The following is a 26477-nucleotide window of genomic DNA, read 5'->3' on the forward strand; positions in this document are numbered from 1 at the left end:
TTTGAAGTTACACAGTGCAGGAGGAGGAGAATGAAACTACCTGCATGCATGGCAGCACCAGGTACTAGTGCTAGATAAGCAGGAACTTGTTCAGAAACATCTCAGGTGCTCTGTAGAGATTTTGCCTGTTTTATGGGAGAGTAGGGAGCTAAAAAAGACTACCTGCCTGGGGTCCTCAGAACCAGAGAGACACAGAGCTGCTGGAGCTGGTCCAGAGGAGGTGACAAAGATGATGGGGGGACAGGAACAACTCTCCTGGGAGGAAAGGCTGAGGGAGCTGGGCCTACTCAGCCTTGAGCAGAGATGACTGAGAGGGGACCTCATCAGTGTCTATGAGTATCTGAAGGGAGAGTGTCAGTGGATGGATCCAGGCTCTGCTCGGCACTGCCAAGGGACAGGACAAAAAGCAATGGGCACAAACTGACACACAGGAAGCTCCACCTGAACATGAGGAAGAGATTCTTTATTGTGCAGTGACCAAGCACTGATTGAACAGAAGGGTTGTGGAGTCTCCCTCCCTGGGGATATTCATTGAGTCTGGACACCATCGTGTGCCATGTGCTCTGGGATGACCCTGCTAGAGCAGGGAGGTCAGATCAGATGAACACCCCCTTTGGTCTCTACCAACCTGTCCTGTCCTGTGACCTTGCACTCATGATGCAGCACAATACAACACTTCTCAGTCAGTGAACAAATGGGTGGAAAGAAGGAAACAGCTGTAGTCAACATCCTACTTTTGAAGACTGGATAATGGCATCAATACCTAAACATTGGCTGAAGTACAAAGCCTCATATCAAAAAGTGTTTCAAGGACCAAAATGAAAGGATGAAACAAAGGGACTTTGTCCTTGGCAGGGTTGAAAAAGGCATCCAGGGTACTTACACCATGAAGCATGCCAAAAAGAACAAGGAGGATTGTGCTAAGTAATAATGGATGAAAAACATCACTGTCAAAGTCAGTTACTACACTGTGACTGTTGTCAATGACAAATGCCACCTATGCACAGGAACAGGTTCATGTATGTGCACTGCAGAGACTGCTTGGAGGGATAGCTTCTACCTGCATCCCTGAAAAGACACAGGAGGTGTACTCACCAGCACTACTGATCTCCAGGCAAAGCATAATCTGTTTGGCAAGCCTTAAGCACAAAAGCTGAATTAAGAAGAGATGTGCAAATTAAATTTTAGAAGCGTTGTAGGTTAATAGAAGGTCACGAATATTTTCATAGCCAGGAGGAAGGCAGCACTACAGTTCCTCACCGGGAAAAAGCTGAGCAAAATTATTTAATTTGTCTGTTCTCAGTGAGAAACAAAATTAAAGAACCCCAGAAGTTATCTGTAATACTGAGGGAGTAAATAATAATTCAATTTTGACTTGTATTATATCAGTCTTTCAACCACCTATGTCTGCAAGGACTACCAACCTTGGTGCCTTACATCTGCAGGAGGCATTTCATCTGGAGGTTTGCAGTTGGCAATAGTTGAGAGGTCAAAAAACCCAGTAAATTATGTACTTATGGTCTAGAAATATGAACCAGCAGCAAATTTGTAAAAAACTTTACCACAAATTCTAAAAAAGGCTTCACCCTTTAGTGAAGTATTCATTACTAAGGAGAGTAAATTGTCAGCACCTCAAGTGTTTCAGGACTTGAAAGATAAGTAGTATGCTTCAGCAAGAACTGAGTGTGCTCATATCACAGACGGAAGCAATATAGATCTTGGGCATGGTATTCAGGACACAGGAAGCAGCTGAATTTAATGTGTGAAAAAGCAAACCTTTTCTTTGAAAGACAAATAAAATCTTTCCTGAGGCATGGATATGATCTCCCTGAGGGATCTGTGTTATCTCAGCTGGAGAGAGACATTTCGGCAGAGAACTGAGTTCATTGGGATGGGAAACTTCCATAATGAATATTCTGAACAGGGTTCACTTTTGGCTGATCCCTCTAAAAATGAGTCTTCTCCCTTCTGTAGTAATGTCTCTCTGCCCCCTTCCCCCTTTGGAAGCAGATGTTTGATGACCTGTTCTCCTCTTCTGGTCTTTTGGGGAAATACTCCTTTGGGGCAATATGATTTTCACTTCTCTATGTTGTTACATGTCTGTCCCACAGAGGTTTTTGTCTGCATTCAGAAGAGAAGGAATAGAGTAGCTCTAAAAATGGCAATGCTGTGTTCATCTCTGCATTCCCTGTTTCCACTGTCTCACTGGTTCTGTGCTTGCTGGTGAGAAACTGTCCCCAGACTGGTGAGAAACTGTCCCCAGACTGGTGAGAGGGCTCATGTGGCACTGCCTAACACCATGACACAGGCTCAAGCATACTGCTTTGCTGGGCAAGCAGGCCCCTGCTCTGCTTTGCTCTCTGCTTAAAAAAAAAAAAAAAAAAGTGCCTGTGAGAGCCTCCCTGCACAGCTGGATTTGATTTTCTATTATTTGTATGTAGTGGGTTAACAGCGAGATTTTTCTTTTTTTGGTAATAAAATCACTAGGTTGTATGCCATTACTTGAAAACTGACTCCATGAGTGTTTCAGAAGGTGAAGTGTTTTAACAAGCATCTACCAACATTATTGGCTATTTATTCAAACCAATAATTTATGCTTTAAAAAATCCCAAAACAACCAGCAAGTTGAAAAGAGTGGGGGGAAGTCTGCCTATAGCCCAAAATAAACTATTTCTCAGTCCAACCATTAAACACTTCCTTAAGAGAAGAGAAATCTGTCCTGGCTCCTCACTTGGAGAGCAAGCTCTATATGGCTTCTCCGGTGTGATCCTTCTGGTCCATTATTGCGCTTTCCCACTGTCCCTAGGGAGTTTTTATACAAACCATGCAAGATCTTGAAGCAGAAGACTACTTTATAGCACTAAAGAGTGTAGTAGTAGTAGTGAGTGGTTTCCCATGTCCATATCATCCTCTAAGCATGTGTGGATAACTACATGCTTATTATGGAATTGTTAACATCCTGCCACTGCTTTAAAAAAAGAGTATTTATATGTAACCAGAGTCCAACCCTCTGGTGTGCCTTTCCCTTTTAGCTGCATAAAACAGCATTCTTTAGCTGCATAAAACAGCATTTTATTTATAGCTACACAAATATAAAGCCTTTCTTTGCAAAGGCTTTAAAGGCTAGACAAAATTGTTGCTTTTCCCTTTTTTCCTTCTCCTGAGAGATAAGCAGTGTGTTAGCAGGAAGGATAGAGAAGTGAAACCCAAATTTGCTCTGCTTCCAGAGAGGAGTCTCCTGCTCAGTCTCTGTTCAGCTGAGGCCTCAGCTGATGCAGTCCTGCCTGCCCTGCTGCATATCCCTCCTAAAATCTCATGGATTTAGCCAAAATTAGCCTGGTCTGTCAATGGATACCCTGAGTATTTGTGTGCCTGGGCAAGTGTGGAGGCACCCTGTGAGACAAGATTGATGCCTCTGGTGTAGCAACAAGTATTGTACTTAGGTGAAAAAGCAGGTGAAAATATAAATATGTATTTCAAATGGAAAAAGAATTGCTGATATGTATCTTTTCCCCTAATAAATTTTGATAACTTGGGTTGCAATTACTGAAATGCCTCAGTGAAAAATTTATATTAAAAAATATTAAAAATGGCTATGTATATGACCAGATTTTAGATTTAATTCTGACTGGACAGGAATTGTTGGCTGGAGATGATGAAAAGCAATGTACGTGAAATAGTGATCAACCAATATGCTTTGGTGTGAGAAATGTGTAAGATCAGTAGAAGAAGGAGATGTGATTTTCTCCTCCTTCAATTTTGTGCTAATTCAAGTATTTGACAGGATTATTGGTTTACTTTCTGCAAAACTGGACATTTACTAGAAAACACTGCCGATAAAAAAAAATATATATCTATTTTTAAAAAAGGGGATGAAGGGAGTGGTTAAATCGATGATCCCCAAGCTGTGGTTTGCAGTTGATAGGTACAGCCAGAGTTAGCATTAGCAGTTCTGAGCTGCCCATCTGCATACACTGCTGGTCTGGGAGCAAACTAGCATCTCTGCTAAAAGTTATGTAACTGAATGAATGAAGATTATTTACTCAACTACTAGCTAAAATGATCAGACACTTGCTGAAAGCTGACACTAAAAACTTTTGAGGAACTTTATGGTTCTAAAAATCTGGAAAACATTAAGTTTTTGGTTGACCTTCTTCTACAAATAGAGGTGTCAGGTGATACTGATCTAGAAAAACCAAATTTATGAATCAATGTTGGTGCACCAAACAAATGGTAAGGCCTTTTTGTTTGATAGGTAGTTTGCAAGAAGAATCCTAACTTAAAAACTAAACAAGCTCTAACTGCAGTCCATATACCTACATCTAGAGAGAAGGAAAAAGATTTCTAGCTAGAGGTTACTTTGGAAAACTCTGGCTATGTCTTCTATTTTTTGAGATCATGCATGCAGACACAGATGCCTGAAATAGTTCAGTTGTGCTTTCCTTGTCACATAACAGGGGCTGGGAACCCCTCTTATGTGACAAGGAAAGGGTGTGGGAATCTTTCTGTATCTTTCTGTTTGGTCCAGAACTATTTTTCTTTTGTGAGGAAAATTAGTCAGGAGAGCAAAACTGGGAGCTTGCTTTTAAGGTTGCAAGCACTTTTTGACTTGAGTAGTAATTAAAGCCCCAAACATAAGAGACAATAATTATTCTTTTGAGAACATATGCAAACCTGTTCATTTTACACACACAACTTGTTTTACTGAAAATGAATGATGAAATTCCCATTGCCTTCAGTACTGTGGCTTGGAAGTCTAGGTCTGGTCTTTGACTTGCTTGTCTGTGTGAGGTGTTACTTGCCTGCAGTTTAGGTATCTAAAAAACGTCTGCAGAATCATCACACAAGGGAAACAGTCAAAAAATCAGGGCAAAACTGCTGTTCCCTTTCAGCAGAGACACATTTTTGTTTGAAAAGGGCAACAGCTTACTTTTCAAAACTCTATTTTTTTTCTTTGTTAAGAAGAAATGTTTATTAACTTTTTTCTTCTATCCTCTCATAATTCAGACCATTACCACAATTCCTTCTGCACACACACCTGATACTTCAGGTAGCTGGCGGTCCATTACTGAAGGCAGCAGCAACCTGTAAGGATAGACTGAATTAACAGGTATTTCTTCAAGCCATAGATTGCTGAGGAAAGTTATGTCTTGAAGCATTGATACTTAAAAAAAAGGAGTATGCTTTTATTGATCTTCATGGTCCTTGGACCAGCTTTATACTTCTGCAAGAGCAATAGGGGTAAGCCATTAGCAAATAAGAATAAGGCAAGGCAAATGGAGAATTAAAACATATCTCCAAGATATCTCCATTCTGAAGGGCGCAGAATCTTAATGTCTGAAGAGTTTTGACAAGGAGGAAAGACATTTCCTCTTTCCACAGGGCAGGTACATCATGTGTACTTTGTGTAACAGGTGTGTGCTGCTATCATAATAAAGAATAAGGACAGAGAACGCCAACAGCTTTGCTACTTTGGCTTTTGTTTTTAAGACTAAAAAACAACACGTCAGACAGTTGTAATTAAATAAGCCTCATTACTTGTACAAAAAGTTATATAAATACAAGTTTGCTGTTTTGTTTTCTCTTTAGAGAAGGAAAGCATCCTTTTAAAAAATAACCATAATCCTTATATTACTGAGATGCTGCCAAGTCACAATTCAGAAGACAGACATGTGAAATTAAGTCCACACTGCGCAGAGACAACACAGTGGCCCCACCAGATCAGATCCTTTGTGTTTATCCTGTGCACAGTTACACAGATACAATGGAACATGTGATAGCTTGAACATATTTTGCTTTTACACAAAAGAAAATCCTTCCCCATGCTGCATTTTGTTAACTAATGTATCAAAAATATCCATCACATCGTCATCATCATCATCGCTATTATTATGTTATTAAGGAATTGTCCTTCATTCCATGCATAATTATAATTTCACAAGTTAAAAACATCATCCCTCCCTCACGTCATAATCTATAAAGCACTGTGTGCACAGTGAAGCAGATCCCCAATTAAATGCAAGTGCTATTAAAATTAAGAGAAATACACTATTACTGTTGATTTTAGAGGAACAAAATTCTGGGGAGATTAAAAAACAAAATAGTTTTATCTGGACAAAATAATGTACAATTATTAATATTGCACTTTTTATACAAGAAATCCTAATAAATATACAGAAAAGATATACATTTACATACACAGAACGTAATTCTTTTTTTTTAAATAAAAAGTTGCACCGAGACTTATTTTTGAAGACCCATTTCTACCAAGAGTGTTCACTCCCAGATATGTTTTGAAGTAAGCCAATTTGAGACAATTAATGTCATGAACCTGGCACTGACCTCAATAATGGACCCCCAGTTTTATTGAAAAATCCACATACCATGAAAGCTGTACATAGCAGTACTTGAACAGCACTTCATAAATATACTACAAGGCACTAGCACCAACAGGAGTTACAGGAGAGGCACAACCAAACCTTTCATTTAGAGAAGGTCTTGAAGCAAAACCTGAGATCAGGTAGGTCTCCTCTAAAGTTCCACAATTCTCAAACTCTCTTCTTTGTAGATTTCCTCTAATTTTATTTTTTTTTTCTGAGCAGAGCAGAGAATGTCCAGGAACTAATATCATGTAGCACTTCACTAGCTGAATATCCACTGCAGCTGGCTAGGAGGAAAGACTCATGGCCTGCATGCAAAATCATGCTGTGAGTGTGATGTTTGAGTCTCATTTTTTAGACTGTACCTTCAGGGTGTTATACATGGACTTAAAGATCTGCTTTATAGCACTCGTTTTGTTGTGGGAGGCAGCTGGAGAGGAGCAAATTTCTTAAAAATTATTTGCATTAGTCCAATGGGGCTGATGCTAAAGTGATTCTGTTTCAACTGAGTAGTAACAACCATGAAAATTCAGAATAAAGTTCTTTTCCTACCAGTTATCCAAAAGGCTTGGCTGCCAGGAAAGAGAAATTTCATGTTAACAAAATAGAAAGACCCACTTCAAGTTTTTTTCCAAAACCCCAGGTCAGAAAGTACCAGAACTTTGGGAAGTAAAGGACCTTTTTTTCTAAATAAGTCTTAGTAGGATGCAGTACGCAAAATGTCTCTTGTTTATCACGTATAACTTCTTTCTTTCCTGTCTATGCTCTCTAGGGAACAGTGTTTGCAGGTTTGTATTTAAGTCTGTCATCATACTTGTTCTCCTTTTGCTGGTTAATTATTTACATCACCATCACACCTCTGTGCTGAGGACAACCCTTAAGTCCCCAATCCTCCCTCACAAGCTCAAACTGGAAACACTTTCAAGGTGTATTTTAGACCCACTTTTGTTACAGAACATTGTTCAACTTCTCCAGACACCAGATCCTCAAAGATCATAAGGATGTCCCTTGCCTGGTGTAGGAAGGAGAGAGGGGTTTAGAACTTAAAAAGGCTTCCAATCTTGGATGTAACAAATAAGCTTATAAAGCAAACTCATGTGCTTGTGTTCTCAAGGTAGTCTAAGAGAGATGAGAGCTGCTCAGCAGAAAAAGACCTGGGGTGCTGGTCAACACCTGACTAAATGTGAGCCAGCTGTGCCCAGGCAGCCAAGGTTGCTAATGACATCCTGACCTCTATCAGCAGCAGTGTGGCCAGCAGGAGCAGGGCAGGGATTGTCCCCCTGTACTTGGCACTGGTGAGGCCACACCTCAAATCCTGTGCTCAGTTCTGGACCCCTCACTGCAGGAAAGTCATTGAGGTGCTGGAGCATATCCCAGAGAAGGGCTACGGAACTGGTGAAAGATCTAAGACACATCCTATAAGGAAAAACTGAGGCAGCTGGGGCTGTTTAGCTGGGAAGAGGCTCAGGGGCGACCACATGGCTCTCTACAACTGCCTGAAAGGAGGTTGTAATGAGGGGGGGTCAGCCTCTTCTGCCATGTTTCAAATGCTAGGATGAGAAGAAATGGCCTCAAATTGAGGAGGGGAGGCTCAGATTAGATATTTAAAAAAAATATTCACTGAAAAACTGGCTGGGCATTGGATTAAGTTGTCCAGGGACGTGGTGGAGTCACCATCTCCAGCAGTGTCCAAGAAGAGGGTGGATGTGGCACCCAGGGATAGTTTAGGGGTGGGTATTGTAGTGCTGTTAACGGTTGGACTAGATAACCCTGAAGGTCTCCCTGGACCTTTATGATTCTGTGATTCTGTAATATGATGCTAGATTTTGACAGTGATCCTTTTCCTCACCTGTCTCTTGGTGTGTCCTGCAGGCATGTACACAGATTGAGGGGAAGCCCCATTCCTCTCATACCCATTTCTTGGTGTCATGGGTCTCTCTGACTCTTTGTGGTCTACCCTCATGACCATGTTTCTCTGCATTCTGTCTCCCAGATTCATAGTAGGGGAAACTTGTCAAGTCCCTTTACAACAACGATTTGTTAAAGGTTTTGTTTTTTTTTAAAGGGAAATAAATAAATAAAATGAAAAAGATCATTCCATCCATCTGTATTTTCTGCAAAAGCCTTTGCTCAGTGAAGAAAAGGCTGTGATCCCCTTGTTCCTCCATTTTCATCTCATCTGTCTTCAAGATTTTCCGCAAGTCCCACAGCAACGTGACTTAAATTGGGTGAGCTGGCAGAGTTTGAGCTGCTTCACTTTCTCACAGTACCTTGTGGTGTCTCTGCATTCCACTGCCAAAGGGGAAACAAGAAGGAGAGATGGTGATGAAGTTATGAACAAAGGATTTCTTACCTGAAAACATATATCCTTGGGTGGCCAAGAGGAGAACCTTTGTGTTGAGAAGTCTTACTGTGAACGTGAGCTTGACTTGCTGCAAAGACCAAATGCAAGTCCACAGGATCAATGAAGAATTGGTAGGCAACATTTACTTTCAGAGACTGGGGAAAGGGCTCCTGAAGCTGCTCCAACACTGCCAGTTTGTCATCAGCATTTTAGAAAGGCTCTAGGAGTTTCCTAACAGTTAAACCAAAGATGAAAAACTAAATTAAACTGGATACTTGTTTTAGTAGGGAGGGACACTTTGGCCAGTTTTCCACACTTGAGGAGCCAGTGTGTGGGAGTGTCACCCCAGCTGACTGGGAGTTGTTTTGAGTTTTTAGTTTTTCACAGGTCAGAAACCACCCACCATGAAGATGTTAAGACACCTTTTAAACTCCTCTAGGGCTTAGGTTCTGGTACCACTTGTACAGTTTTTGAGGCCCACAGCCTCTTGCTTTTTAGTTTGGAAAACTGTCCAGTATCCCTGCAAGACCCTGGGATTTGGGACACTTCTGTATTGCAGAAAGAGGCTGGAGCATCAGCAGAGGTCCTGCTTGATACCTGTAATCTCCCTCATTGCTTCAGCTTCCATTAGGGCCCTCCAAACTCATGAGTTTGGACCTAGTAGTCCACTTTGTTGAGAGGCAGTATCAGAGCTGGTGTGAATATAGGCAAGCACATGTGGGTTCTGCTACTGCATCTGCAATGATTGCAAAGCAACTGGCTTGCAAGATAGAGGATGCGAGCATAATTTCCAAACAAGCACATTGTCTTTTCTCTTTTGTTAATTTATTTTTTTTTTTAATTAGTAACTTTTCTAGTTCCCTGACAGGCCCAATTTGTTGTTTGTAATCTGAAAGAAAGCAGTCTTGCCTGCAGGATTTTCCATCATCCACATACCCACTGGATTTGGACTACAACCGTAAATCTGGTTGTGATTTGTGCTTTTCCTTCTGTCTGTACCATTAATGGAAAGTTAATAATAGAATCATAGAATGGTTTTCATTGTAAGGGGACCTTGAAGATTATGTAGCTCCAAGCCTCCTGCTGTGGACAGGGATGCCTTTCACTGGACTGGATTGCTCAGAGTCCTATCCAACCTGTTCTTGAAAACCTCCAGGGACGGGATATCTACAGCTTCTCTGGGAAACCTGTGCCACAGTCTCATCACCCCCACAGTAAAGGCTATTTCTTCCTAATATCTAAACTAAAACTACTCTGTTTCAATTTGAACCTGTTCCCCCTTGTTCTGCCACTACATGGCTTTGTAAATAGTCTTGCTCCATCTTTCTTGTAAGTTCCCTTCACGTACTGGAAGTCCACAAGTAGGTCACAACCCTAAAACCGGGGCTGTACAATCCCATTTCCCTCAGCCTTTTGTCAAATGACAGGTGCTCCATCCCTCTGATTGACTTGGTGAACTTGCCCCAGAAGACCACATAAATTATTTATCTCATGCTGCTAGAAAGGAGACACAATCCCAGACTAACACCGTTGCCAAGAGCCTCCACAATGGGCAGCAACCCTCTCTGGGATGCTGAGCTTTAGACACTGGATTTTGCACAGGGCTGGGCTGGATGTTCCCCAGGATGCCCAGCTGCAAGGTCCAGTGCTGCATTTCTGAGGGACAACTCTCCCTTCTTTCCTACTCCTGCGCCACTCAGCAGCCTCCCCTCCCTCCCCTGAGCCAAGTACCATTTTCACAGGGTGTGATGTTGCAGCGCTGCCAGTTTGCTGGTCTGGGCCTCCAGGAGCAGTGGTGCTCCATGACGGGCCTGTTGGTGCGGACGTGCACGCAGTCCACGCGCCGCGACTGGAAGCCGTAGTTCCCGCAAGTGGCCGTGCAGACGGTCCAGAGGCTGACCCTCCAGTGCACGCCACAGGCATCTGTCCAGCAGTTCTGGGTGCTCAATGGCCTGTGGGAGGAGGGAGGGAGGGACATCCATCTGTATGTCATATCCCAAAGGTAATTCACCCAGAGTACTGGGTGGAACAGATCTTCCAAAGCTGCCAGGTGAGGCCAGCAGTTTTGGATGGCTCTCAAGGACCAGACCCTCAGTGGGTGCACACTGGTATACCAACACCAGGCTAAATGACCATCTGAACTGTTTGAGGATGTGGCTGAAATGCCCTCTCCACAAAAGGCCAAACCAGAGATCTGCTAAAAGGTGAAATGAGTGGTGACCAATATGGTCCAGCAAGACTTTGTAACTTTTTTATAGCTTTACAGTCAGTGGGAACAGAACCAATTCTCTGAAACCCTTCCTTTTCTTTCAAGATAGTCTCACAGAGGATGTATAGGCACACTTGTTTCATATCTGTCACACAGGTAGTGAAAAAGCATGATCAATAATAATTTATCTACCTGTCTCATGTAAAGCAAATGTCATTACAATGTTGAAAGTGGAGCCCATCTGCAGGAAAACGAAATCTGCAGGAAAACAAAACCTTTGTTTTCTGCTAGAGTTTGTGTTTAAATAAGTGAGAAGACTGGCATCTTAAGAAGATATAGCACAGACTTGTAGTCAGGATTTGGCATGCATAGAAGATTTTCCAGTTTTCGGCCAACTGGTCTGAAGCTTCTAGGAGTAAATAGGGAACTCCAGGCTATAAGCCTGATAAGATTTGTTACACATACTGTACAGGTTGCAGCATGACCTCTTTACCACATAGGGGAAACCCATAAGTTTTCAGTTTAGTCACTAGTCCATTGAATATCTCTGAAAAGGGCTGTGAGTTCAGACATAACACATTTCTTGGTACCTACCTTGGTAAGGAACTGCATTGATCAGATGACACCGAAGTCCCATCCTTGGTCTGGCAAAATACCTGTCGGTGCTGTACAGCCAGTCGTGGTCCAATGCAAGGCCCATTACACTGCAAACACAGAAAATTCACTCAGGGGAGGTAAAAGACAGGGCAAGTTCCATTTTTTATAAAACCGCTAGTGAAATAAAGTGCATACTGCCATTCAGAGACTATTGAGAAAGTAAGAAGTTTCAACTGCTTTCTGGACTCTGCAAGCTTTGAAGGCTGACTGTGCAGCCATTTTCTGCTCCACCTCACTCTCCTCCAGCAGCATTTAAACTACATTTCTGTATCTGCTCTCTAGATTCATTACCTCTTCTCTTCAAAATTTAATCTTAAATACATCTGTTAGGGGAAATTAAATGCTGTCATGCCATTAGCCAAGAGCCTATGATCCATACAGGAAATCTCAATACATTACTTTTACTGTGCATTTTGCAGCATGTGAATTGGCCAAGTAACTAAGAATGCATTGAACCAAGGACATATTCCACTCCATTGAATAATTTAAAAGCATTGAAGGACAATAAACAAAAGCAGGAAGCACGAGGAGCACAAAAGATATGCAAGCTTTCTCCAAAATTAAGGCCATCCTAACATATTCAAGTTTAACAATTACATTTAAGTTTAACTGTCCTAATCCTCTCCTTTGATTAAAATACAACTTGGTATAGGAATGAAGCATGTATTTCTGCTATTTTAAAATTGCATCAACTATTGGAAACTGTTTTTCAAAGTGTCTGGAAATTATATCAAAGAACAAACTGAAGGTTGAAAAAGGGGTCATTAGTGTGAATCACTATCTTAAAACACCATGGGATTACACAGTGGAGAACAAAATGCCAGGAACGTTAAATGAAGGAAAGGAACTAATTCTAGACATAGGGCTAGAGCAGGTAGGCTGTTTATTTTCTTTGTGAGCTGGGAAAGCTGATTGCTACACTTGTGCAATGGGTGAGCTGATGCCCCATAATACCACCAAGCAATGTAATACTGAACCAGTGGTACATTTTTAACTACGTGTAACAGTCCTCTGGCTTGGAGACTAGGCAGTATGCAACCATGTGGAACCTGAATCCCTTTTTTGTAAGCTAGGTAGAATAAATATTATATCACAATGCATAGAGATTAGGTCTAAAATTCAGAAATTAATTCTGAATGAACTGATTGTCTCAACTGAGTATGATATCATGGGGAGTAATATAGCCCATAATGGTTTTTGCAAAGATGATCTGATCCTTTCCTGAAATTTTATAGGGAGTGAAAATTTTCTTCTTTGATATAAAGTGATAATTCCAAATTTAACTTGTATTACAATAACTCAGTCACCTTTCAAGATTTAAACAAAGGTGTTGTCAAGCAGTTAATAATTACACATTCTAGTAGCTGAAGGCACTTTTTACTACCAACATTATAAAAGACCCTGATGCAACGCAATCGGCTAAGAGAAAATTTGAAGATCTGCAAAGCAGCAGGAAGTAGTTTGAAAATGCTTTTAGCCCTCCATTCTGCCTTTCATCATGAAGCAAGTCAAGAAACCTCACACTTTTTGGTATTCTCAGGCAACATCAGCAACTTTGTAAAACTGAATTATTGCACAGTCCTCCTGCCTTCAACCTTATCACAATCATCAGTCCTGAATCCAGCCAGTCAAGACTGAAGCACTCTCACAGGCTGGTAAGGGGAATTAAGACTTGAAGAAGGCTATTTCCCAGATGTGTCAAAAATCACTGTAACAAGGAGCTGCAGATCATTCTGCTGGAGGACACAGGGGTCTGCAGTAAAAGCCCTGTTCATCAGCATGTTCATGTTCATGTGCGTTTCCAGTGATTGTGAGAAGCTACAGAAATCTAAGCAGGCAGTGCATCATATACAGAAAGAAGGACCTGAACAAATCAGTGCCTGCCTCAAAAGCCTGCAAACTATAACCTGAAGACACTAGGTTGAAAAATCACTACTCTCATTTTCTGTCTCTTTTTCTAGCCCACACTATGGGACTGTCCTTGGAATGCTACTTTGTTCCTTACCTGGTCCCAGGAGGAGGCTGCCCACTCAACACAGGGCTGCCTGTTACAGCTCTGTGTGTCCACAGGGCGCTTGGACACCTGGGCACAGGCCTCGTTGGACACTGGGACAGAGCTGCCTTTGGCTGTCAGGCGCTGGCATGTCACTCGCCGTGTCTGTAGGCCTCCACCACAGCTCTGTGTGCAAGGAGACCAGGATGTCACCATCCACCTGGGAGAGAAAGCAGAACAGGTCAGGGAGCAGGCACGTGCCGCTGTCTGCAGGATCCTCAGCATCAGCTGGTCTTTGTCAATTGGACCATTGGGCATGTGCCATTGGGCACAATTGGCTCATTAAGGGCATGATCCTGGAACATCTGAGTGCCTCAGCCTCCCACAGTTTTCACTAGAAATGGTTCAGAGGATGAAAACTGAGAAAATGGCAACTTTTTCATGAATTTATCTTTCTCAATGCTCTTTGGGCCCAGAATTAATTTTCTTGCCCTTAAAGCTGTTTTTAGAGGCTTAGTAAATACCTGTATCCCTGGCAGAGGGGCTGGGCAAGTCTGCTCTTACACCATGGTGCCATGGAGGCCTCAGTCACAAGCTGCAGTACAATGCTAGGACTAGCCCAGCAGCACTCCTTAGTAGGGAAAACTATCTCTGTGTAAGTGCTGGAGTAGCTCACAGGCCACTTCAAACTTGTGAGAGAACAGCCAAAAGCCTGCTGGGTCCTGCTGGTGCCTGCCTCCTCTGTTGTATCCCTGACAGCTGGCATAATCCAGAAAAGCCTGAACATTGCTCAGGAGCAGTTATCCCAGGGAAGGAAGGACAGTAGTCCTCTTTCCTCTTAAGCTCAGACCATGCATTTACCAGTTGAGGCTGAGGCTCTGAAGCCCTGTGTACTGGCATTTAAAAAATCCAGTCAAACTAGCTAAAAGGTTGTACATAACAGAAAATAATAGTCTAATGCATTTTGTCACTGTAAAGATCATTAGGTGAAACACTTATACAGTCAGGTTTGGGAAAGCCTTAGGTAGGAATAGGGAGAATGCAACTGATTGTTAGTTTTCTGAACAGTTTTATGGTCAAGCCAGCAGTTTGCTTCATTAAGTTTCTGGATACTTGGCAGGATCTGTGTGGTTTTGGGAGTAAAATACTGCCTATCACGTCCCTCACCAGCAGTGTTTATGATTACTTTACAAAATAGCCAACAGGCATTCCCCAGTCCCATGGAGAGACATCCGTTTCTATTTCTCTGTCTTCTGCGGGTGATTAACTCCAGTGGCCTCAGAAACAAGTATAAACAAACATATTCCCAACCTGGAAAACAAGAACACTGGTACTTTTATGCAGTTGGGTGAGGCTGAACCTGCAATTTCCGCACTGCTTAAAAAGCTCTGGTCGGCATGTCAATCAACTTTTATTTCCAAGCTTAAATCTCAGCAGTTTCTCAGGAGCTGAGGGAGGATTTGGGTTCGTGTTACAATTCAGGGAAGGTATAAAAAGACATAAGCCATTCCCATGGAATTTATTGTCAACAGCAAGGAAAACTGCTGCTAATGAGCATGTTTCATATTTCATCAAATCTCTTTTGGTTTCTTTCTTATGACTCAGTTGGCAACTCAGAAAACATTTGCCTACAAAGAAGAGTAGGAATATATTTTAAAAGGTAATTAAACAGAAACTTGCAATATGCCCAAGACACAGCAAGAGTGGTGAATCTGGCCACTTCTCATCAGGTTGCTTAGTACCTCTACCTTGCCTCAGCTTAGACTTTTTTTAAAACAAGTCCCAAATCGCTGTTGAATGAGTGAATGTCTGTTGAATGAGGGAAGCTGTACTAAATTTCTCTTGAGATGCTCACTACACTTAAGTGCTTGTATACTGAAACATAACACATCCAAATTGGAAATAAGGGAGAGGAGGGAATAACACCATGAAAAATATGGTAAAACATGTTTACACAACTCAGCTAAGGTGATACTGAAATGCAGAAACAGGACATTTTTAATATGGAGGGAGCATAACACTACACTGACTCTCTGGATAAGCTCAAGACGTACTCTTGTTTGCACTAAAGTGCGTCAAAAAAAAAAAGACTTTGTGAGGGGTGAAGTCAGCGAATCATTTATGTTGGAAATGATCTTGACTATCGTCAAGTCCACCCATTAACCCAGGAAATGCCAAGTCCACCATAAAACCATGCCCCTAAGCACCACATCCATGTATCTTTTAAATTTGTCCAAGGATGATGACTAAATTACTTCCCTGGGCTAACTGTTCCAATGGTTGGCAACCCTTTCCATAATGAATTTTTCCCTAACAGCCAATCTAAACCTCTCCTGGTGCCACTTGAGGCTGATTCCTTTTGTCTTGTCACTTGTCACTTGGAAGAAGAGGCTGACGCCTAGCTTACTACAGCCTCCTTTCAGGCAATTGCAGAGAGTGGTGAGATCTCCTGGGCCCCATTTTCTCCAAGGTAAACAACCTCAGCTTCCTCAGGCACTTCTCATGGGACTTGTACTCTAGACCATTCACTAGCTTCTCTGTCCTTCCTTCTTGTAGTGAGGGGTCAGAATTGGACACAGTAGTTGAGATATGCCAGAGGAAGACCTATGTGTAGCCAGAAGTTTTTCAAGCTGTCCTAGCTCATTTGTATATAGCAGTAAGTAAAAACCAGGGGACTACAAGGATAGAGAGTTACAATTCCAAAGCCACCACAAGCTAGCAGACTCCAAACAGAGGCAGAACTCAGCCCCCTTCATGCCTACTAGATCTTATGAGATGTGCCCATTTTACAAAAGATATTTTCACCCTGCTAAGGTAATACTTTGCAGCTGCAGCTACAGCTACAGTCCTGCCTGTATTGATTTCCAAGCAACAAAAAAACTCAGAATAAAATAATGAAATAGCTGCTAAACTTAGCTTCTTGTCTGTTATATTGTTGGGGCAAACTGCTATGAAGCCAAAAAAGAAATGATCCTACAGGTCTTGGGTGACAAAATTTCCATGCATTCAGTGCTCAGAACAAGCATGAAATTTATAACAAACATAGGGTGTGACCCAAGACATTGCAAGCTGTGAATTCTCTTTCTACCTTGTACTGTCAAAGTTTTCCACTAATACTGCTACAAAATCCCAACTGTCTGGATTTAGCACTCAAAAACTCCCTTTTAGCCATGACTTCTCCAAACAGGCGCCAGAGAAGCTGCAGTGGTGTGATGACCCGCACAGAGAACTCTTCCAGCACATCTTAAATGCACGTAAGCTACTTCCACATGAGACAGACGAACCGTGAAGGGCAGTCTCTCCTGTTGCACGCGAGGGGCTGCAGAGATGGCTGGGGGGTTTCTCTGCAGAAGGATGTGTTGACCTCGGCCCCATCCAGTAAGCACCTCAGCTGGGGCAGCTGCAGCCCTCTGTGGCCGCAGGAAGCCGAACAAGCTGTCAGTTTGTCCACCGACCACCGGTACTCTGCCGGGAAGTGTGGGAGAGGCATGTTAGCACTGGAAAACTGATGCTAGGGGTATAATTAGAATGGAGAGGTTTGAAGATGTTCTGCAGGGTGAAACACAGGGACACAGTGAAAAGGAAATGCCTACAACCTGCAAGGCACCCGATTCAAACTCCTGACTGCCTTTGGTGTAACAAACCCAGTTTTCTGGTGCTTAGAGGCATCAGGCATGGAAAGTTAATAACATAGTATGGCAGTTAAGTGAAGCCAGATACCAGTGAACATCTGTATTTTTAAAGGTGTGTTACTTAATGAAGATATGTTTAGCTGTAGTTCCCAGCAGTATCTATGACTCTATCATCTTGAAACACCATATCTCTTACCAGACAGTTCACAGATCATTTGTGAAGATAAATGTGGGAATAGCAACACATGCACAATTTTATAGCAAAATTGAAGGAATAGTTAAATTCTTCACCTCTCCATCTCTGACAACTGGAGCAATGAAAGCTGCATGTTCTGTTCCACCCAGCTACACCACAGTGTTCTTGTGGCTTTATCATCTTTTCTAGGAGATCACTAACAAAAACAGTTCCAGAACTTTTACAAGTGAAGGGTTTTCAACGAAGAAGAGACTGTGAAACACTGACCTTCATGTATTGATAGAGGGGCTTCTGTTTTAAGAGGTTTAAACTCTGCCACCTCTGTCTTGAATTTCTGGACAAGAAAATTGTCCAGTCTCAATGTAAGTATAGCTTGAATCACGAAGGTGTGTTTTGTGCTCAGCAGGGCAGAAATATCTAGTGTCATTTTGATAAAGTAAAACCTTAGACACTGTAATGTACCCAACAGTCCTGCAAGTCTATGTCCATGACAAGAAATCATTAAGACATCTTTTTCCTGATAAGCATGGTGATGAATTCAGAGGGGAGAAGTTCAGGATGAGAAAGGCAGTGCAGGGAATTGCATGGCAAGAACTTTCCGGGGTGAAATGACTGAAACTGAAGAGTTACCTTGTATAGCCAGGGTCATTACTTGTGTGAGTGAGCCAGCCTCATTCTGAGCAAGGCAGCTGAATTCACCATCAGTGAAATCACTGACATTGAGTATATGAAGAATCCGTCCTGCTGCCTGGAGTTGATGCTGCAGGCTGAGAGGCTCACCAGAGTAAAGCCAGGTGATGTTTGGGGTTGGATGCCCATCGACAGCACAACCTAAAAAATAGGTACGTGAGAAAAACCTGCTGATTACTAAACCAGGTATATGCTTTGAAGTGGTCAAAACTAGGAGAAATAGTTGATTCCATCCCATTTTCTCCTCACTTTCTCATAATGATAAAAAGTAATTCTGTAATAAGGAATACCTTCTCATCATCCAGAATAAAATCCAAGAGACAGATAATCTGCAAATTGGAAAATCTATGATTAGTTTGGAATTACTTATATCAGACCTTCTAAGGTTCCCACTTTTTTGATTATCCTCATTTTGGCATTGAAGAAGGTGGGATAGGGGAGTTATAAACCTGGCATAAACTCAAGGACCATTCTTGAACATGCAATACAAATGCAACTTGATCTTCAAATTTGCTACATAAGCCACAGGACCACCTTCTTCTTACTCTTTCTTTTTAAAACATTTTAAAATGTTATTTATTGTTTCTGTTATATTAAAAGTCAGAAATTTTTGTTACACACAAAAAAAAAATCTGTTGGAAAACCAAAGAGATAAAATTGAGCCTTTACAGGTTTGGTTGTGTTGTGGTTTGTTTGTTTGTTGGTTTTTTTTTTTTTTTCTTTTTTATCACACCAGAAAGAGCAACTGAAAACACCCTGAAGTTCTAAAGCATTGTGTGAGATCTATGGATCAGCAGCGCAGATGATGCAATTTAAATTCTCAGTGAGTTCTTTGTCTGCTGGCCTGAAGGAAGTGTATCTACAAGACACTTTTTACTGTAGTTCTCATATCAGCTGAACACTTTGCCAGTTTCATGATGAATTGCAGGAAATCTGTGAGACTCGTGTAACTTGAGAAAGCCAGCTAAGTTTTTTGCCTATTTCCTGGGGAAAAATTAAGAACTAGGTGATTTCCATAGCATAACACATCCCCACCAATTGCAGGGGTGGGGAGGCAGAAATGCTGTATGTGAGGGATGGCATATTTTACTAGGAGTGCTTCTGGTTTAGGCTTGTCCTGCACTGATATGTATGTCACTGAGACATGAAAAGTCTCTTAGTTTCTGCAAATGTAACCTATTCTGATGGTTAGTTGGTTATAGTGAAGGTTTATGTATTTCTTTTATATTAACATGTATGTGCATGAATGACTATATTGTATACAAAATCCCTTCTGAAAGAACTATCTTGTATAAGCAAACATAACATATATACATCAACTTTCACATAAGTACTGCTCAAAAGGAATGGGATAAAAAAAGGAAGAGTATGAATTTAAAATACTGAAAAGACGAAGGAAGAATCCATCAGCTGGTATTTCAATACTGCCATCTCCATGTAATTTGATTACTATTTATTATTCACTGAGACAAATGAAAATGTGAATGTGAAATCTCTGTAGCTGCACTACACAATTAATAGATTCTGCAACATGACATTTTTGTTACTGCTCTTCCTTCCATTCTTATTGGTCTACCTGAGGAGAACTTTAACATATACTGGGCAAGTAAAGTTCCTACAATAAAATACCATTGCCATTAATCTGCTCAGGAAGGTTGAAGGGTTTGATTTTCAAACATCATTAAGACCAAATCCTCAACTTAAGGAACTCGTTACTTCATTTAGGAACCCTTGTGACCCTTTTGAATTTGGTTTTACCTGTAAAATAACACTAGGGGACTGGGTTACTATAGTCTTTACTTTTGTGCTTTTTGCTAGGAATCATACCTCCAACCACACTATTCCTATGACAGAAGATACTCTCTTGCCCAGCAAAACTGAAGTTCTCTTGCTTATAAAGCAGAAGGTCTCACACAAGGTGGAAGATGCCAGTGGTGACCTGTGCTATGCCCCAGCCATTTTCATGCTGAGGGGCAGATCCAGACACTGGGGAGAAACTGTCTGCCACTGGGGCTCTCACTGAAGCAGTGGCTACATGAGTCTTTGCTGGTTCCCTGTTGCTGTCAAACCCTGCCCGTATGCACAGTGGGGAAGGGTGTGGGCTGGATACAGCTGCCCACTGGGACTCATTCACTCTGTGAAACTGGTATTTCAGAGAGCAAGGGCTCCCTGGCAAAAGACTGACATGTGCACAGTAGACTCTGCAGTCACAATGACAAAGTTGTACTGGAAACGCAAATAAATGCTTAAAAATAAGGAAAAAGGGGGAATAAAAAGGCAGAAGGACAGAGTGCAGATTGCCCCCAGTGATTTCACCTCTTCCCTTTTTTCACTTGTATTTATAGGGGTGAAGAGTCCGCTATTTGTTTTAATTTCTTTGGCAAGGTCTAATACAGTTTTATCCTTGGCAGTTATCTCTACCCAGCACTCCCTTCCTGACAACAAAGACACAGCATTCTCTGCTGCTCATTCCCTGTCCCTAATTTTGTAAGGGATAAATTTTTCTATTTATTCCTGCTGTTTCATTTTTTTTCCACTTCTGTGCTGAAAAATAACTTTTGCAGTTTCCGAGACAATAATTCTCAAGTAAGTGAGTGACATGAAAGGTTTTAGCCTTATAGTTTAAAGGCTGCCTAAGTAAAAACAATGAAAGACAAAGGAATATAGAGGAAATGGACAAACTTAAAAAGTGGCTCTATGGCTTTTGCCTAGATTATTCCAATTCTTTTGTAGTTTATTTGTCCTTTAAGACTAGTGTAGTGATTTCCACAGGTCAGCATACAGCCACGACAATTAAAGCAAGCATGCTGTGAGCCCAGTTTTATTGTTTGCATTTGCAAGACTCTGCAGAGGGTAAATGCAGAAAGCAGAAAGGTCAGCCTGATGCTACACACAGATGAGATCAACCTGAATTCAGCATGCAGATGGTCCTGGTTCATGCTGTTTTTCTTTTAAAAAAATATTGTTAGGAAAAACACTACCGTCTTAGTACTGACTATTTTACTAGTCTTACATAGTATTTCTTCTTCCAAAATGTATATATAAAATATTAACTGAAGGAACAGCCAGTAATCAGTAATATGGGGGTAAACTCCCCAAAGCTATTGCCTAGATATGCACTACCAGTGCGTAATTATTACTTAACAGTAAAACTTTACTAATACTTATCACTCACATTTCACAAGTGACATCTCCTATACATTTCCCATGTGGATTCATAGGCTGTGGATAATATTTTTAGCATAGTAAGTGAGAGCTAGAGCACAATAAAATCACATGTTCCATCAAAATCTCCTTCTTATCTTCCAGGAATAATTTAATGCAGATTACTAATGGTATTAAAGCAATAAATGTAATGCTGCTACAGGACTTGAAACACGACAGTATTTCCACTCTAAACTCTACATTTAAGGAAATAAAGTATGCTTTCAAATTAGAAACCAGATTAAGGATGAAGTAAAATGCTTTGAACAAACTGTGGAGAAGCCAGATACCAATCTGAATAGATTACAAGTGTGGTGCTGAACTACTGTGTTGTGGCTGACACTGTGCTACTGTGTTCACACTATGTAGGTGATCACTGGTAGTGGGAAACAGTTTCCCAGTTTCCTGTCAGGGCTTATTTTCTCCTTAGCTGACTGAAATGAGAAATGCACATTAAATGGATTGGAGTTAAAATTCAATTCCATCCTGTATCTAACAAAAGGATGAAAAATTGATAGGATGTATTCAACTTTTAAACCAACTGAAGGGAGGTAAGACCATGTCTGAAAGTCATATGTATGTAATACCTGTTTTGCTGAAGAGGCAAAACTAAGAGACATCTCTTTGTAGTTTGACTTATGGGGAAAGATCTTTCAATATACTATAAAGTGACAGACACTTGACTGTTTGCTATTATGCAAATTGTTTCTCATTGCCTTCACACACTGAATGAAATAAAATTTACAAAAAGCAATGGAATCTGAAAAAAAACCCTTAAGAAAGAATTAATATTTTTATAAATAAAACTTTTACTTATAATTTTTTAAGGGAATGCAAATAACATGAATTTATGCTAGACAAGGAAAATGAAATATTTAGGAATTCTTGAAATAAGCCAATTGAGTTGATAACAGTAGCACTTAAAAAAAAAAAGAAAAAAAAGAAGGTATTTAAATAACTATTTATGGCTCCAAAGGTGCAGTTGAAACATACTATACTAAACATATGACATGGGTTTTAACAGTTCTCAAAACACCTCAACTGGTTACCCAAGGTAACACATGCCACACATGTTGTCGTTATTAGGTATCACTTACATTGCATTGCAAATATACCTGGTATTCAACCAAAATTGAGTCAGGCTCATTCCCAGCCCCACAGTGGCTGTAAAAAGTGTTCCCAAATACACAGACACATGGTGGGGCCATTAAAAAGCAAGGGAATTTTCAAGCTCTGGTAGTACTGCTTCCTAAAACTTAGTCTGACAACAGAAATCCTACACACCGAGAATCATGTATTAAGGACTGTTCTGAACACAATCTGCAACAGCAAATCAAAAATCAAAGCCTACAATAATGGATACAGCATACTTAAATGACCACCTAAGCTAACTTTGATAGTTCTTAGTTCTGCCATTAACTTATTAAGTTCATGACAAAAACACAAAAGGAGTTAAACTGTAAACTTTTACCCCACCACTGCCACAGCTCCAGGTTAAGTGTCCATTTATGGGAGAAAAATGGCAGTCAGATGAGACTCATGGAACAAGCACTGAACAACAGTACAGCACAAGGAGTTCAACAAAAGATAGAGCAAGAGCTGGCACACAATGCAATTATCAAGTGGTAAATGTCAGTGCTGCTGTAGAAGTTTTTCTTTGTTTCATAACCCAATATAAACTTGCTACATTTTGAAACAGCATCTCAGGTGGCACTTGGAAAATAAAAAATGCAGAGCAGACGAGGTAGAGGGCAGATGGTTTGGGAAAGAAAGTGATGCTTGCTCCAGAGAGGCTGTAACTTCTGCCCTTCTGAGAGATGTGAGAACTATCATGGAGGGACAGGTTGCTTCAAAACTTGTAATCGAGAAGTCCTCTAGTCATCATGTGAGAAATCCCATAGCATTTCAAACCCCCTTAATACTTACTCTAGAATAATTCTCAAATTTTGCAAGAGTCTAAAAGATCATTTATGTGAAGAAAGCTGGCAGAAGGGGAGGTCTCCATATCAGGACACCCTCAGCAAGTCTGATACTTCTATGTAGCCACAAGGATTTTTCTCAGTGGAACACTGCATTACTTTTTTTAGAAAAAAATCTAGGTCAGTGATTCAGATAAAGCTTAGAGACAAAAGTTCAAGGGCTGTAACTCTTACAACAAGCTCAAAATTCAGCAAAGTGATATTATTTTATATGGAAGCATTTTTGACCTCTACTATAGATCAGTTGTTGTCAGATTAGATCATTCATGGCACAAAACAGCAGGCAGGAAAAAACTCAAAGCAGCAGATTGCCTAGAGGACATCACTCTTTGGATCCTGTGTTCAGAGCTTGGCAGTGGCTGGACTAGTGTCTGATTGCCTGAAAAACAAACACTGTTCTAATGTAGTCAAAATTTTCAACCATTCAGAGGTATCATCATGTAATTTTTAACCCAAAATGTACATGGTGTGTATATGCAAAAGAAAAGCCACACATTTCAATGCAATCCTACAGTGTAGTCTGACATAGTCTGCTGTACTCTGATGTAGAAGGAAGATCCTGCAACACTCTGTGAACTTTATACAATATTTAGGATGTAATCAATGTGATAGTATATTATCAGGCAATTAAATGCAAAGATAATGGCACATTTTCTTGATCTTAATTTTAATTCTAGTCTATACAGAAAGGTCATCTACCTACCTGGGAATTCTCACACATACAGACTTTTCACCGAGACAAAAATTGAAAGAACCAGATGACACAAATAAGGCTATCCCATGAATGTACCTGGTACTTAATCCTCATCACACTAGACATAATGTTTATCAAATAAATTTGCTAAAAAATATTCTACAACTTATTTTCAAACATGATGGCCAATTTATTACAGAGAATGAGGAGGGAAAAAATTACATAGTGCAAAATACCTTCTCAGATATTCATGATTTTATCTGAATCCTAATGCACAGCTTCTGCAGCTGTCTTTTTCCTTAAGGGGAGCACAGATGCCACCTTAGCTGCAATTACTCACAAATTTTATTTTTGCCAGCTTTGTGCAGATTGCAAATTATTTTGCATTTCTTCTTCAAATTTTAATTCAGCAATAATTCCGAAATATAGGAAAATTAAAAACAGGCTCATGGTAAAGATGGGAAGAGCAGAGTGAAATTACAAGAAAACATACCCTTGCTCTTGAGTATATCAGCAAACTGAAGAAATTTGTACTGATGAGATCAGTTGTGTTTATTGGGATAATTTATTGCTTTTCACACTGATTTTTGAACAAGTGTCAGTCCTATGGAGCCAGATGTTGTGGCACAATACTTAGCAAGCAATTGCAGCATTGACTTCTCTGGCTCTGCTTGAAAGAGTTTGATCCTGACATTAGTCTATCTATCTGATCTGGTTCTTCTCCTAAATTAGTCAGCTGTACATTTGGCTCACTATAATGCATCAAGAACATGCAGAAACGTCTAGGTTAATTTTTCTGTCTGCTATCATGTCTACATAACCCTTAAACCTACTGGCAAGTACTAGTCAGAAGCTAGTCAGTACTAGTCTGAGATAATAAAAAAAACTGACCCCCACCCTGAACTCTGGGCTTTGGCACCAAGGGAGTTGGACCTCTTAAATATGTAATTTATTCAAACTCAGAACGCTGACCATTCCAAAGAAGGTGACTCTTTTTTGATTCTGCTTTCTGGCTGGTCTTCTGGGAACCTAAGCAATTCTACTGGAAAATGAGTGGGATATGCCACTGCCAGTAAAGTAAAAATGAGAATGAAATACATTAAATTTGGTACAGAGAAATCCTTTGTACCTTTTGAGTGAAAAAGTTTTTATCGCTTTGTCTTAGAAAGAGCTGCATTTCAAATATTGATATTTGCAGAACAAGACTTTGTTGTGCAGCTGGTCATCTTCTGAAGCAGTAGTGAAATTGACAGCAAAACTGCTCTAATTCTGTGGTCATTTGGGATAATATATAAAACCAGAATGAAACCTGCTTTTTAGGACTATGTTTGCAGTGCTGACAGTAAAATCACGTTCTAATTTGTGAAGTGAGTAAATATGGAAGTAATCAAGGAGAACACTATAAATACAGTGCAGCAGTATTCCCCCTTTTTTTTTTTACAACTGATTGTACTTTTCTGGTCATAGAAAAATATACTTTGTGATCTAACTTCAGATTAATTTTCAGTATCCCTTACAAGTAAGGAGGGATGGGAACCAGAGTTCAAATAATTGCCTAGGCTTTTCCCCATTTATTCATATTATCAGATTCCCAACAATACCATTTTTCTTCTGCCTTCTTTACTTCAGCCTGAAATTTTACAGGGAGTACTACATGTTCATATTCCTAGAAGTATTAATTTCTGAAACTTTTTCCAATGTTCCTGCAAAACTCTCACTTAAATGTAACTAATGTATAGATGTCAGGGTCATTAAAGCTTCATCTTTCACTGTACAAACAATTACAACACGTTCAGTATTTTTCAGTGCTAAACAAGGACATATTTTAAAATCATATTTTGTGTCTTTTGCCAAGTCTGCTGATTATTGGTCTCCAATAATAACACAATATATATGAGAAGTTGTTGTGAATCTCCATGAGGATTTGTAAGATCCTCAGTTTTCCATTGAATTATATTCAAATACAGGAAATAACAAGCTTGAACCCAAATGAAAGCACATATTCTTGACAGGCCCAAAGACTTTTCTGCAGGAGTTTTAGAGGTCAGGAACACTGGATCCTACAAGCTTGGTTTCTGCCACTTTTAACATTTACAGAGCTAAGATTCATGGAAATGTGTCTAAGGACTTGGTAAAAAAATTGTAGCATTGATAAACTACTGAAAATACATGAGCTTAGTATGTTCCTATAATTCCAAAAGATAGCACCATAAAGTTTCAGAATTGACAGAGGTCAAATGGTCATGAATATTTTTAAAACCCAAAAATTTTTACCAGGTGAGAAACAAAATACTTTTTCAGAGGTGAAAAGAGTGGTGTTCCTGATAACATTTTCATTACCAACATTCAGGAAAAATGTAATCAAAATTTAAAAAGTCTCAAAGACAGAAACATTAATAAGTTTAAGACCTAATGTGAAAAGTTTCCAGAGAAATGTAAATTTGTGTCCCTTCAGAAATCAACTGAGTTTTATCTTATGTATATGTAAAGTCTTTTTGT

General features: G+C 40.3%; 1 protein-coding gene across 1 annotated transcript in view; it reads right to left on the bottom strand.

Moving 5' to 3' along the window:
- Window positions 1–5514: 5514 nt before the first annotated feature.
- Window positions 5515–26477, bottom strand: part of ADAMTSL1 (ADAMTS like 1) — a 401766-nt gene continuing 380803 nt past the window's right edge. The window contains exons 25-30 of the mRNA XM_066568995.1: window positions 18042–18242; window positions 16868–17048; window positions 13596–13803; window positions 11528–11637; window positions 10456–10676; window positions 5515–8672 (exon numbers count right to left, since the gene is read on the bottom strand). Coding sequence (XP_066425092.1) covers window positions 8566–8672; window positions 10456–10676; window positions 11528–11637; window positions 13596–13803; window positions 16868–17048; window positions 18042–18242 — 1028 coding nt within the window. The 3' untranslated portion in view covers window positions 5515–8565. The remainder of the gene's footprint in view (window positions 8673–10455; window positions 10677–11527; window positions 11638–13595; window positions 13804–16867; window positions 17049–18041; window positions 18243–26477) is intronic.

The sequence above is a fragment of the Molothrus aeneus genome, chromosome Z (genome assembly GCF_037042795.1).
Source record: "Molothrus aeneus isolate 106 chromosome Z, BPBGC_Maene_1.0, whole genome shotgun sequence".
Classification (NCBI taxonomy): Eukaryota; Metazoa; Chordata; class Aves; order Passeriformes; family Icteridae; genus Molothrus; species Molothrus aeneus.